Consider the following 15,173-nt stretch of genomic DNA (forward strand, 5'->3'; position numbering starts at 1 on the left):
TGAGATGGACAAATTTTTAACAAATGTTGAACTTCCAAAATTAGAAGATAGAAAATGAATTGATTTAGATGCCTCCTTCACGAGAAAAGAAATTGAGAAAACTTTGGGTACTTTACAAGCTAACAAATCACTGAGGGAGGATGGGCTTCCTCCCGAGTTCTACAGACAATTTAAAGATTTATTAATACCTCTTATGATGGATGTATTGAACTGGCTGGTGGAGACCCAGACCCTCCCGGTATCTTTTTCAACTGCTGTAATTACAGTTCTACTGAAGAAAGGTAGAGACCCATATCACTCCGAAATGCAGATTATAAAATATTGGCAAATGCATTAGCTAATGTATTGGGTCAATATTTACCAAAATTAATACCTACTGATCAGGTGGGATTTGTCAAAGGAAGATTATCTTCAAATAATCAAAGTAGACTATACAATATAATAAATATGGCAAAATCAATGTTGAATCCAAGCATAACCATCTCTCTAGATGTAGGAAAAGCATTTAGTCGACTGGAATGGTCTTTCTTATTTAAAACATTGGAAACATTTGGTATAGGCATAAAATTTATAAACTGGATCAAAACTCTTTACCATCAACCACAAGCCAAAATTATAACCAACTATCAAATGTCAGCAGCTTTTCCCTTGAGCAGGTTAAGTAGATGGATGTCCCCTGTCTCCTGCATTCTTTATCCTAGCTATTGAAACACTGGCGGAGATTATAAGGAGATTCGGACATTAAGGGCTTCAAAGTTGGACAGGAAGAACATAAAATTAGTTTATTTGCTGATGATGTGCTATTATACAGTATATGTCTGACCTGGCTGAATCTTTGATAAAATTTCAAAGAACGTTAGAAAAATATAGAAGAGTATCGGTTATAAAATAAATATGGACAAAAGTTTGAAAAATTTTGATTATGAAAGATATCAAAAAGGTAGTAGATTTAAATGAAAGATAGATGGAATCAAATAACAACTTACAGAATTTATATAAATTTAATTATGCTCCTCTTTTAGAAAAACATCAAGATAGATTTACAGAAATGGAAAGACCTGCCAATTATTCTAGTGGTATTAAAATGTATTAAAATGAATGTGATGCCACAATTATAGTATCTTTTTCAATCATTGCTGATTACATTACATAAAAATTTATTTAAATTATTGAATAATTATATAGGGCAATTCCTAAGTACTAACAAAGTGCCAAGAATTTCATTGGAATAGCTATCACAGGATTATAGGTTGGGAGGACTTAGACTGCCAGACTTTTAAGAAATATTATTTATCTGCACAAGCAAGATTTTTATCATTTTTTTTGAAGAAGACAGTCCCCCTTCTTGGATTCAAATGGGAATGAATTCAACAGAAGAAGAAACAGCAAAGGACTTTATTTATATATGTGGAATGTTGTTAATAACAAAAAAGACAGATAACCCTATATTAATACATATGATTAGAATATTGCAAGAAATTAATGAGTGTGTTGGGAAAAAAAAGCAGGTATATCACTGAGGACACCATTATGCAAAAATATACTGCTGCCCATGAATCTGGGTAACAAAATATTGAATTCATGGTAATGAAAATTCTGACCAATTCATTTGAATTTCAACTGGTCAGCAATTTTTAAAAAAAATGCCTCAACTTTAGACCAAAAATGAAGGGATTTTTAATATTCATTGGAGAACCTGAGTTGAAGTCCTTCAATGGTTACAGGTTTGAACAGGATCCAACAGTGTTGCAAATGGAACAAGCCACCTGGGTAAAGGATGCTCTCAATATATCCTCTGTAGAACGTAGTGAGGATGGAGAGTGGGAGATGGATTTTCCTCAGCTTTTGCAGGAAGTAGAGACGCTGCTGGGCTTTCTTGGCTATGGAGCTGGTGTTAAGGGACCAAGTGAGGTTCTCCGCCTTGCTACTCTTGACAACCTCAACAGTAGAGCCATTAATGGTCAGGGGAGCGTGATCTTCCCGGGCCTTCCTGAAGTCGACAAATATTTTTTTCATTTTTTTAACGTTCAGATACAGGTTGTTTGCTCTGCATCAGTTCATTAATGTCTACACTTTGTCTCTGTATGCTGCCTCCTCATTCTTACTGATAGGGCCCACCATCATGTTGTCAGTGAAAATGAACTAGATGACGATGATTAAAGATTTTAAGAAGGCACAAAATTTTAAGTAGCAATGAGGGAATGTGAAATAGAATATTTCATTGGAGGACCAAAAACGGTTTGGGAGATAGTAACTCCAATGTAAATGAATGGACAGGTTTCAAAGTAGCTAAATGCAGAAAAATATCAATTAATTCAGATAATCTACAGTAATCTACATACGTGGTTTGTCAATGGAGTAGGAGATGAGGTCCTCCCAGAGCTCAGCATCATCCTGTTCTTTGGCAAACTCAATGGCCTTGTCTACATCTTGCAGTTCCTCAGTTATCATCTGTAGTGCTCGGCGGCTGTTGCCCATTCTACCTGCAGAAGTAAAGAAAGCATTAGATTTCAGTTGTGGGGAGAACTCACCGATCACAACATCTTATTCCCTTCAGAATTGACACACTGAAAATTTACATAATAGCATAAGAAATAGGAGCTAGAGGCCATTCAGCCTTTCAAGCCTGCTCCACCTTTCATATGATCATGGCTGATCATGTGACTTCAACATCCTATTCCTGCTGTCTCTCGATACCCCTTCATCCATAAGGCCCACATTCAACTCCCATTTTAACATATAGTAGAATCCCCATTATCTGGCACCTACGGGGATCGTCGATGTTGAATATGTGAAATTACTGGTTGACTGAGACTCACTCTTCCAATACCTAACTAATACACCCGAATTAAGAATACACCATTAAAAAGACAGAAGACAGTGCAAAATATAAAGTAATTTAAATAAAATCAGTATTGTAGCTTTAATTATGTAAAGTTCACTTTAATCAGGTAATTCCCATAACTAACAAAATTTAAATTTGAATCCCAGTCGCTGGTGCTGTAACAACATTCTGCTAACTGATACACAAACCATGCCGCCATCATAATTAACTCCCTCAAATTTACAGATAGAGCCTTACTGATATACTTAACACTAATAAAGATAAAGACTCTTACTGGGCAGGGATAGGGAGACACTTTGGGAAAGTCGCCCAGCATTGAGTGGCATCAACTGGCTCCTCATCCCGAACACCGCCATTTCATTCCAATGCAACTTTATTTAAACTTTACCACCTTCCTTGTGCTGACAACCTAACTCATCTCCATACAAGGATCCTGGTCAGGCTCTCGCTGCACCTTCCTTGCACTGACAACCCAATTGATGTCCATGCAAGTACCTTGATCAGGCCATTGGCGTATTCTACTACCTTCCTTGCACTGACAACCTGACTCGCCTTCAGTCAAGAGTCTTGGCCAGACCCTTGGCACATCTTCCTCATGCTGACAACCTGGCTCACCTCCATGCAAGTGATCCAGACAGGCCTTTGGTCCACCTTCATCATGCTGACAACCCAAACTTATCTCCATTCAAGAGGCAACAGCAAAAAGAATTTGTGGACATTGAGGGACATTGGTAGATCAGTGGGTCAAATCTGTGTTTGTCCAATGAAGTCTCAGTGCTCCCCTGTGGGGTCCATCCGCCCAATTCATGCAAATGTTATCATTTATTTATTTCCTCTTTTTTTTTTGCTGGTTGTTTGAGTTTTCGGTTAATTGAATTCCAGATAATGAGGATTTTACCATATCTAAGAAGTGGCTTTCACAACTTTCTGTGGTAGGGAGTTCCACAAGTTTACCATTCTTTGAGTGAAAAAGTTTCTCCTCATCTCAATCTGAAATAGCTTACACCTTATCCTCAGACTGTAACTATATATTCTGGGCATTTCCTACAGAGGGAATATTCCTCCTGCACCTGACCTGTCGGAATTTTATGTTTCAATGAGAACTCCTTATTCTCCTAAATTCCAATGAGTGTCACCCTAACTATCCAGCCCTGCCATCCCCAAAATAAATCTGGTAAAACTTTGCTGCACCCTCTCAATGGCAAAAAAAAAACTTCTGATGTTCCGACAAGATATTTCAAAGTTACGATGATCATAATCCGTTTTGAATAAAGGTAAATCGGGGTCTACCTGTATCAACGGGCATTGTTTTTCCTTCTCTGAAGGAAATGCTTTTGTCCAATCAGCACACGGAGATCACTTCCCACCTCTACCATCCCCACTAAACATCATCATTTTGGTGCTCATCTTGTAGCGATGTCAAGGAAATGTGCTTTGTTGGACCCAACACTGTTTTTAAAAAATAGGTGATTAGGAATACATGCACAGATTGCTGTCACTGGGAAAGAAGTGGGAGAGAGAGCGACGGCAATGTGCACATGTATTCCAAATCACAATGTAGGTTGATAAGTGACACCACTCCCCCTAGTTACCAGGCGTCATCTCGAGCTCCCAGCAGGAGCGGGGACGTCATACTCCCACTGCCACCAGGAGGCCAATGTCCCCACTGCCACTGGCTGGGAGGCCGACATCCCCGCTGCCAGAAGAAGAATCTCGGCAGGAGCAGGTATATTGGGTTGGCCTTCTGGCAGGAGCGGCTCAGAATTCTACCTGTACAGGTAGACCCCAACTTAAAATAATTTCACCTTACGATACGAGTCTCAGAACCGAACTACATCGTAAGTCAGGGTCTACCTATATTTAGACAATAAACTGCTTTCCTATTACTGCCACCAAAGTGGATAATCTCACATTTAACAACATTATAGACATTTGCCTATTCTCCCCAACTGCCCAGGTCACCCTGCAGCCTCTTGGAATCTTCCAATGCTGGGAGGAAGAGGTAGCAGTTGATAATTTCATTTTCAATTACTTCAATTAAAAAAAAAGTAAGGATATAAAGTGAGTGACCCTGCAATTTCATACATTCTATGCTGCAAAGTATGTTCTGGAAACTTGATTGACAGAATAGAATACAAGTTAATATTTGAAATTATTTAGCTCCTTTGATGACAGTACTTCAAAAATATTGAAAGCATTTCTAGAATTATATGAAATTCTATATATTGGAGAAATAAAAAGATTGTTTTCAAGTCATAACAACAACGTTCACGTTTATTGAAAAGAAGCTCACTCACAGCGAGGAAGGCAAGGACCTGGATAACCATTACACAATCCAAAAGATTACTAGCATTTTCCAGCTATGACGGATATCTTCCATCATAATATCCACAGTTGTTGAAAGAACCTAAAATCTGAACAATCAGGTGAACATTTCCTTGATGAAAATGTTGGAAGAACAACTCAATATTATGCAGATTAGAATTCATCAAAATCGGCAATTCCTCATTGGGGAAAAGTAGAAGCCACAGGTAGGACTGATCATTCAGAATCAGAGAGGTGAAGATCATGAGGATTAGTGAAAACATGACAAGGGCTAAGACTAAGAGAGCAGAGACAAAATCTGAGGAAAACTGGAAAGCAAAAGATTTTAAGTACTCGACTTATTGAAGTTTTTGATCTTTGAAGCTTGAAAGAAAAATAGACTTTGATGAATCAACAAAAATGGCAAAGGATAGAGTAAAGACCATAAAGATAGAATGAGTCGGTGCTGAGAGAAAAGTCAGGAATTTGCTTGTGCTCATGCATGACATTGAACATTGACAGGAGGATGGAACTACAACAGTGACCTGAAAGACTTAAAAATACCCAAAATCCTGGGTAAATGTGAAGAGTGGAATTTCAGTTGGAATATACATGAAATTAATCCAAGCTGTAGATAAGGAAAGTGGTGTGGCAAGGCAAGAGAAGATGGAGGATTTTTTTAAAGTTAAAATTTTAAATTAAAAAAAATTAAATATGACATACAGGCTAATTCAACCCTACGAGTCTGTGCCACCCAAATTACACCCATTAACCTGCACCCTGGTATGTTTTTGAAGGGTGGGAGGAAACTAGAGCCCCCGGAGAAAACCCACGAGAGACAGGGAGAACGTACAAACTCCTTACAGTCAGCGCAGGATTCAAATCTAGGTCCAGTCCCATTTTTCTGGTGCCGTAGAGGCATTGTGCTAACCGCTACACCAACCATGCCAGCTTTTAGAATTCTTGAACTGCTTTCAAAACAATTATACCTCCAACTCAGGCACCTTCTTGCTCACAGTTTGCCTCCACAAAAGTATATTCATTTAAAAGCAAGAATAGCAAGGACAGGGAAATAGACTGTTGGCCTTCATTTCAAGAAAGATTGAATTTAAGAGCAGGGAGATTCTGCTGCAACTGTACAAGGTCACACCTGGAGCACTGTCTGCAGTTCTGGTCTCCTTACTCAAGGAAGGATTTCCTTGCTTTGGAGGCAGTGCTGAAGAGATTCACCAGGTTAATTTGTGAGATGAGGGTGTTTGCCAAGGAGAAGAGACTTAGTTGCCTGGGACTGTACTCAGAGGAATTCAGAAGAATGAGAGGGATCTTTAGAACATATGCAATAATGAAATTAATAGACAAGATAAATGCAGTTAAGTTGTTTCGACTGGTAAAAGAGGCCAGAACTATAAGATACAGCCTTAAGAATTTCTTAGAAATTCGTAAAGCTGTGGAATACTCATTAAATATATTTGAGATACAATCATATAGATTTTTGCATAGTAGGTAAATTAAGGGTTCTGGTAAAAACAGTAAGTATGTGGAGTTGAATCCATGGTCAGATCAGCCATGATCTCATTGAATGCAGTGGAGGCTTGATGGGCCAGAAGGCCCTCTCCTGCTCCGATTTCTTACGTTCATTGTGCAGGAGAGACCAGTGGAGGGCAGCATTTGCCTTTAAATGAGAAAACAAACATGCAAGATATGGAAAAAGAAAATTATTTCCCCGAGTTAAAAAATGAATGAAAATGGTTGTCCTTTTAGCCTGAGAATATAATAATCCATCTACAGTACAACTCCAATGATCTGACATCAGATTGTCCAAAATCCTCATTTATCCATAATTTTTTTGGACCCAGAAATAATGTCTGTGTTTGCCTCCAAAAAATTTCGGATAAATGAGGATATCGGAAATAATCAGAAATGCTTTATTTTTTATATATAATATTACTAACTTTATTAATTCTTCACTCTTTATTTTGGGGGGGGGGAAAGGGTGTTTTTTTTAAATATATATATAGATTTTTTTTAAGTGGCCGTATATATGGGGGGGGGGGGGTGAGACTGACTTAAGTGAGGTCATTAATGCTGTGTTGTAAAAAAAGAAATGCTTTATTTATCTGAATTTTTTTTGGAGCTGAACTGACCTCACAGGTTGAAACAAAATTCACTCAACATGAAATTAGAACGACGATTGTCCTCGTTTCAGATAATTCCCTCTCCATTTCTTCTTCACCTTCCCCTATTGACTTTTCTCTCTAACTCTCCCTCTCAAACTGTATGCCACCACCTCCAAGAAGAATCCCTTGTCCTGGTATCATCAAAGAGAGCGGCCTCACGGGCTGAAGCAGGACCTCGAGCTCACTGGCGTTCCCTCCCCTCCCTCCTCGGCACACCTGAACCTTGTGCTCAGCCTACCACTGCATACGCACACTGGACTTCCCAATGTGTCCGGTAGGCCGAGGGGAGAGTTCAGAGTTGCAACTCAGGCATCAGGGATGTCGAGTCCAAATCCTCCCCTCAGCCTACACTGGAGCTCCTGAATCCAATTCCAAACCCTCCACTCAGCCTACCGTAAACGCATACTAGATGGGCCTCAGGAACTACGGTGAGGCCGAGGGGAGAGTTCGGAGTTGGGTGTCAGGAGCACCGATGACACTGTGAGACCACAGTGTGGGAGGGCCATGGGCACTGCTGGGCTGAAAAGGTGGGGAAACAATTACACCCCCTGCTTCCCCACAACCCCCCCCTCCCCCACCCCAAAGCTACAACCCTTCTCAGGCTCCTGGGCAGGAGTTGAACCTCAGTGGGGAGGCATCAGTGATCGGCAGCAGTGAGTGGGAAGGGGGAGTTTGCGCAGGCAAAGACTGGGCCTGTGTCGGGCTCCAACAACAAGAACCAGGACATGAAGCCAGAACAGTCCCTGCTGGAATGAGCCAAAGGGGATACAGGAGCCCATCGACTCACCAGTGAGTGTTCTAAAGGCCAGGGAAGCAGTGGAGATATGTCAGAAATGGGTGGCAGCGGTTGGGAGGTCTCGGTGATTGGCAGTGGCCAGCATTTTTGGCGAGAATTAAATATTATTTTAATGCTTAAAAAGCATTCACTTGTTTTTCTTGCTGTTTAAACATTGATACAAATGATTTGCTGTTGCTACTGGGCTGATTTTAAAATTGACCATTTAACTGAAAAATTCAGTCATCCGAAATAGGTCCAGTCCCAAACATTTTGGATAATCAAAGTTGTACTATACATCATTTTGATTACATCTTAAGCTATATTTTTGCCTAGCAGAAACATTTCAGTAAAGGTACGGAGATATTTAAAAAATATTGAGAGTCCTGCAGTATTTAGTTGGTTTAAATTTTTGGCAGTATTGGAGAAGGTATTTTGCCAACAATGTGAATCGAGAGCAGGCATCTCACAGTAATAGATGCTGAAAGCAGTGTCTCAAGTTAATCAGTCCAAAAAAACTTCTTTTCCAGAGATCACACCTATCATAAACAGAAAAACACCCAATATCAAAAATGTTCTTACTTAAGAGAAAAACCATTTCTTCAACAAAGTTTCGCTGCTGACAAATCTCAAGAGCCTGTGGAATAAACAGCAAAAATAAATAATTTTAAAATTTTCCTTTATTAATGTTTCCATTCCATCACAACAATACTTTCCAGAAGAGCAGGGACGATTTGGAATGTATCTAGGCAGCTTTAATTGCCTGCATTTTATGTACTAATACTATCAGTTTCAAGATACTTTATCAGAACATTTTGTCCTGGAAACCTGCACAGTTGTTTGGAGCTTGGCTGAAAATCAGGAGCTGAAGGCAACATAAAATGAGCAAAAAGCATTCATAACCCATATCTTGCATTACATTCATGTAATACAATTTCATTTCCAAAGCCAATTTTACCTCATTGCCTCTAGGCTAAGAGCAGCAATCCCCAACCCTGCAAATTATGCTCATTGCTGGCATTTTGATTCATTATTACTCCATTATCTGCCCCAATTGTGGACACAAGATTTCAAGCAACATACAACAGGCTGTATTGACAGGAAATAGCAAGCACAGCAATAACAATGATGCAAATTAGATTACAACAATTGCTAATAGTCCAATTATTCCAATCTTTAACTGAGAAGGTCAGCAAATTTAAGAATCTTGACTTGTGCAAATAAATTACTCTTTTTTAAGATAATTAAAAAATCAATAGCAAAATTAGAGATAAACAACAGGAAGTCCTTTCTAACGCTGCTTGGTTATTGATGAAAAGCTGTGAAGGTCAGCTAAAGGAAGAAAGACTGTATCCCCACAAGTCTATCCAATCAAAGTGGCAACGTTGTGGTGCAGATGGTTGACTGTTTTTAGACTATAGATGATGGGTAGAATCTAAGAAATGTGGATTGATGGGAATGTAGGAAACATGACTGTATTAGGTTTGGATTAGTGGGTGTTTGATGGTTGGCATGGATTCAATGGGCCAAAAGACCTTTTTCCCCATTGTATCTTTCCATGAATCCAAGGGGGCATAGGTGCAAATCAGCTGCTGAAAGGTCAAAGAGGAATTTATCATTTATTTGTGTGGAAGTCGTCACAGGATGTGGTTCAAACAGATGAATTTGATCCGAACATGTAGGGAGCAGAGTGGGAAATGATGATTGGAATGAAATGATGCGTGTAGAGTATAAACACTGGCTCACACTACTGGACTAAATAGGATTTGTGTGTTATGAACAGAATTCTCTTGAATGCACCATTTAATTAACAAGATATTTTAATTGACAAAACGACTCTCCATCATAGGTGCTCCTGCAAAGGAAGGCACTTAACAGAAAGTGACCAAGTTCAATTTACTTTCTCCAGTGGGCAATGGGTGCTGTCTCTGAGGAATGGCAGGAGGCTCGGGCGATCATATTCAGCATACAGGCTGATCTGCTGCTCGTGGAACTTCTGCCCTTTATGGTGATCTCTCTTGAATAGGTTATGCAAGTACTGTTTAAAGAAAATACCATGTAAGTTAGAACAGAATGGCGTAAAATACTAAACAAGCTTTTGAAGAAACATAAACCAATCTTGGAAAAATGACAAAAGGAGTATGGTAATATGAGAAATATTGCATGTACTTTGACATTTTCCTCAATTTGCTTCACAAAAAATAAAGCCTTGATGAAGAAGGTAATAATATCAACATATTAAAGGGACAAGGATATACTAATAGAATATGGCAAGTTTAATATTGTTCTTATTTCTGTTGAAAGGTTGCAAAATAAATTAACCTTTTAAGTTATTTTCATGGCTTGCTCTATCACCCAATCTGATATTGCAGTTACAATAACATACTAAAGAAGCAATTATTTTAACATTTATTTAACATCTAAAGTGGAAGTAAATTGATGATTTAGCCATAAAGGGGTGGGTATTCCATGTCAGCACCACCACTCTTCATACAGAGGCAGGAAGTGGCAATTTCATAATGAAATTTGCTTCTTATAATAAGAAGCAAAGTGAGACCAGCAACCTCACTTGAAAAGTCCAAAGAGCAAACTTCCTATAATACACACATAAATCGTGGTCACGTGCCCAGTGGAATGTAAAACATAGGATAGAACACTCTGCTTCCCACCCTGAGCATAAATTCGACACGCCACTTTTGAGAATGGTTTATTTTCCAATTTTGCACTCATATTTGCATCTAAAGGGAGTGTGGGAAACAAGGCCGAGTTAAGTTTAAAGGGAGTATGGAAAACAGAACAAGGCAAGTTTCATGGGCAACTTACAGAATCAAGTGAGTTCACTGAGAGCTTAGAAACCGTGGCCCCAGTGAGTGGAAGGGGAGAATGACAAACATCAGCTTTTGTCCAGAAACACTTTCTGCAGCTTTGTGTTCACTGACTAAAAAATCTTCCAAATTTCATATGATCAACACACATCATCCTCCAAATGCTACATGTCCTCACTTAAAATCGTTGAAACGTTCTTTAAAAGTGGTACTTTAAGCGAAATGAAGTTAAATGAAACCAATTCTATATTGTGGTAAAATGCCGTAGTATTATCTATTTATTTATTTTCATCAACGTTATATCGAAGCAATGTTATTCAATGTCTTACTGTACAACAATATTTATGATTGATTTGGGTGCTATATTTTTCCATTTAGTAATTATTGTCAAATTGTATTATGGTCATTGGTTGTGAATTATTCAAAATCCTGTGTTTTCTTGTCACTTAACATATTAGATAATTTCAAAATAATGAAGCAGAGTATACTCATATTTAAATGGTTCAAGTTAAGAGACAAATGGACATGAATGCTTCAGTGTGAGCTAACTATCTTACTGTCAGCATTTTTCTTGGTCACACAATGACGCCTTGGGCAAGATCGCTAACTACCAAATGCAAAGCCACAAATATGACAGAAAGATTTAGATGCCTATCTAATGTAGAGAAAGCACTCACCACATGCTGTAGCTCAGGTTGGTCCTTCAGTTCCTCTACAACTTTGTCAATCTTAAATAGCAAAATTAAAGTTGATCAATGCTGTGATTTGCTTTAACTAGATTACTCAAATTTAATTACTCTTTATTACATTGCAAGTGATTTCACTTAATGTTCTGAATTAAAGCAAGTTTTTCACTTTAGTTTAATTTTGAAAGCATTTTTCAACTTACTGAAATTTTATCTTCATTGTCCAGGAGCATATTGACTGCTTGCTATAGAGGAAACAGAGAATAATTGTTCAAACAATAAAATTAGAACAAGCTTTTACCAAAAAGTGGGTCATAGAATAAGTTTTTGTAACAATATCAGAACTGAAATCATAAGCGATTGGTCATACTTTTAGTGAGATAATCATTGAGACAATATGTTAAGCACAATTTATTTATCTGGTACCATTAAAGTGAAAGTACCCCAAGGTACAACCGCCATGGTTTACTTTCCCCACCACATCGAAACAAAAGCTCTTTTCACACTGGCACCTTATCTCAGTAATTAACTACCAATACACCAGTTAACGTGCCAGTGTGAACGCTCGTGAATCAGCACGCAGGCGTCACCTCACCCTGGGGATGGACCACCTAGCTAAGCTGTATCATCCCCGGCGCCATCTGACACCTACGTGCTGGATAGCCCAGTGTGAAAGGGACATGGGGTATCCTAGGACAAATTAGTGAGAATAGGTGCTCCTCTCTCCTGGGATACCTGGTGATGATTGTGAAAAGACACAGAAAAAAAAGTTAATAGTGGTCCAGTATGATTGGCAAAAACGGCTTCTTTAACTGGTTCGATGAATGGCCAATTTACTGGTTAGCCAGTGTGAAAGAAAGTCTTCTGAAAGCAAATTATTCTAGAAAAGTTAATTAAATTAATTATTCTAACAAATTACTTATGATTCTTTGAACCACCACAGTGAGCATAACATCCTCTACATAATAACAACATTCTGCCACTACTGTGTCCCTGTCAGACTCTAAACTCTCTCGATTGCACCCTGCAACATTCCATTCTGCTCAATCTTACTGTCAGATTCAAAGCATTCTGTTGTCACATAAGACTCTTTAAACCCCACCATTCCCCACTCATTTCAGCTCTCACTACCTTTAAACATCTCCTCAGATATTAGCTAATTTACTCAGCATCAGCCACCCCTCATATTACCTCCTCTCTCTTCTCAATGCCCCACTTAATCCAGGATTCTGCAGAATGTGATAAAATATCATAAAAAGAGTTTAGAAGTCTAGAGCCATGGGGGAAAAATAACAATCCTTCTCTCAACATTAACAAGACAAATGAGTTGATTATACTTCAGAAGAAGAGAGAGAACCCACACAATGAAGTGGAGACAGTAAATCACTTCAAGTTCCTGGTAAAGAAGGCAACACCAATGTCTCAAAATGATCTGCATGCACGACTGAAATTTTACTTTTTCTCTCTCACCCTAACTCAACTGTGATTATTTAATTATTTATGCTTTGATATTCATTTTCTCTTTTACTTTCTTGAACTTGTGGTAATTTAAATTTCGATTCTGAATTTGGGTCATCTTGTATCCCTGTTTGTCTGCAGCAAGCAAAAATTTTGTTGCATCTGTATATTGTACTTATACTGTATATGCAACAATAAACTCAAATTAAACAATGCACTCATGGTGACCTCGCAATGTATGAATTGATGTATTGTTTGTCTATATGTGTGTTATGTTTGGTTGTGTGTCTACGAGTTTTGCACTGAGGATCGGAGAAGGCTGTTTCATTGGGTTGTATTTGTGTAACTGGATGACAATAAACTTGATGTTTAGACCTCCTGCTCTATCCATGCCCCTGATGATTTTGTAAATCTCTTATAAACAGCCCCTTCTCCGCCTCCTTCGCTCCGAAGATATCAGTCCCAGCCTCTCCTTATAACTTTCCCACTCCAGCCACTGCTCTGCACCATCCCCATGCTGAATCAGTCCTTCTGCTCGTGAGGTGACTGGAACTGAGCACCACACCCCAGGGATGACCCCACCCACTGGAACGTGACACCCTAAGACATGGACAATTTGTTTCTCTGCCAGCTGAGAGAACCATAGAACCCTATAACTGTTAATCTGTAATATAATTTGTAACTGTGCTCGTCTTGCTAATTTGAATGTATGAACAGAAGAACCCTTCCCTTTGTACTGGTGTATCGTGACAATAAACCTGAATGAAATTCCATCTTTTCCAGAGATCACCACCCTTAGTTATAAAGGAAATTTAAAAAGTTAACCAATGAAATGAAAAGCAGTATGTGTGGTAGAGCTACATACCTCTCTATCAAACTCCATGAGCAGAACTATTTTATCCTTTATGGAACTGAAGAGATTGTGTTTGTTAATGAGCTGGAAGACATCTTTATGTCGCAGCTTTAAGTAAATTTCTAGGGCTTTATCATAACGCTGGTCATAAGTATACCTGAGAGTAAACAAAATGATTGTTAATTCTGAATACCATGTGCAGCCTGCTCTTTCTAATTTAAAGTTAAAATGCATCATGATGTGAATTGCTGTTTCATTTTATTTGCCATATTAACATTACAGGAAAATAAGAACATTTTAAGCACAAAACTAATCACCAAATTATTCAGTTTAGTCGACAAATGTAATACCAAGTTAACAAATGCCGAGCAGATGAAAAAACATTGGGACTTCCGGAAGTCATGGAAGAATATATGTGTGTACAGAACTAGATAGGATAAGTAAAACATTACTTATGGATTGGAAAATTATCAAAAAATAGAGGCCTCTGTGGAGATGGTCGAGAGACTTTCTCAATGGAAGAATTTAAATTGTACAGAATAGCCTTTCTCATCCATATTTTAACAATTTCAGCAGGTGACCTGAACCAAATGAACAAGTTCAGCTCCAACTCAATCTACAAATTTGTTGACGGCACCACTGCCTGAAACCTGGAATGCTTGGAAATGATAAGTCAGAATACAGGATGAAGATCAAGAATCTAGTTGGGTGGGGCAAGAACAACAATTCTGATCTCAACGTCACCAAGACCAAGGAGGTTATTGTTGATTTTAGAGAGGCCACAATAATGGTACAGAGGTGGAGAGGGTTATAACCTTTAAATTCCAGGGAGTCCATATTTCAGATCTTTCCTGGGGCAGCACAGTGAGACCACTGTGAAGAAGGTACACAATGCCTCTACTTTTATGGAGTCTGAGGAGATTTAACATATTGTTGGATACTTGATCAAACTTCTGCAGGTGTACTGTGGGGAGTATGCTGACTGGTTACATCACAGCCTGGTTAGAAATTTTGTGCTCAGGAACTCATAAGGCACCAGAAGGTAGTAAACATAGTCAGGTCCATCAAGGGCTTGAGCTTCCATCAAATGAAGATATCTGTGTGAGGCACTGCCTCAACAAGGCAGCAAAAATCATTAACGATTCCCACTGGTCTCTGGTCACTACCTCTTCTCACTACATTCTTCGGGCAAAAGGTACAAAAGACTGAAATCAAGCACCTCTAGGTTCAAGAACAGTTTCTGTGCAACA

General features: G+C 38.7%; 1 protein-coding gene across 8 annotated transcripts in view; it reads right to left on the reverse strand.

The window, feature by feature from the left end:
- The window catches only part of vps41 (VPS41 subunit of HOPS complex), a 191,659-nt gene that overhangs the window by 18,041 nt on the left and 158,445 nt on the right, over positions 1–15,173 (reverse strand). For 6 of the 8 annotated variants that reach the window (XM_069920645.1, XM_069920646.1, XM_069920644.1 and 3 more), the window contains 6 exons: positions 13,936–14,080; positions 11,816–11,857; positions 11,604–11,654; positions 10,002–10,139; positions 8,684–8,738; positions 2,343–2,483 (listed from right to left, as the gene is read on the reverse strand). In XM_069920645.1, the coding sequence (XP_069776746.1) occupies positions 2,343–2,483; positions 8,684–8,738; positions 10,002–10,139; positions 11,604–11,654; positions 11,816–11,857; positions 13,936–14,080 (572 nt within the window). Of the gene's footprint in view, positions 1–187; positions 272–2,342; positions 2,484–8,683; positions 8,739–10,001; positions 10,140–11,603; positions 11,655–11,815; positions 11,858–13,935; positions 14,081–15,173 lie in introns of those variants that run through there. The other 2 variants (XM_069920650.1, XM_069920649.1) reach the window with 2 other exon arrangements.

This window comes from Narcine bancroftii, chromosome 2, assembly GCF_036971445.1.
Source record: "Narcine bancroftii isolate sNarBan1 chromosome 2, sNarBan1.hap1, whole genome shotgun sequence".
In the NCBI taxonomy this organism is placed as follows: Eukaryota; Metazoa; Chordata; class Chondrichthyes; order Torpediniformes; family Narcinidae; genus Narcine; species Narcine bancroftii.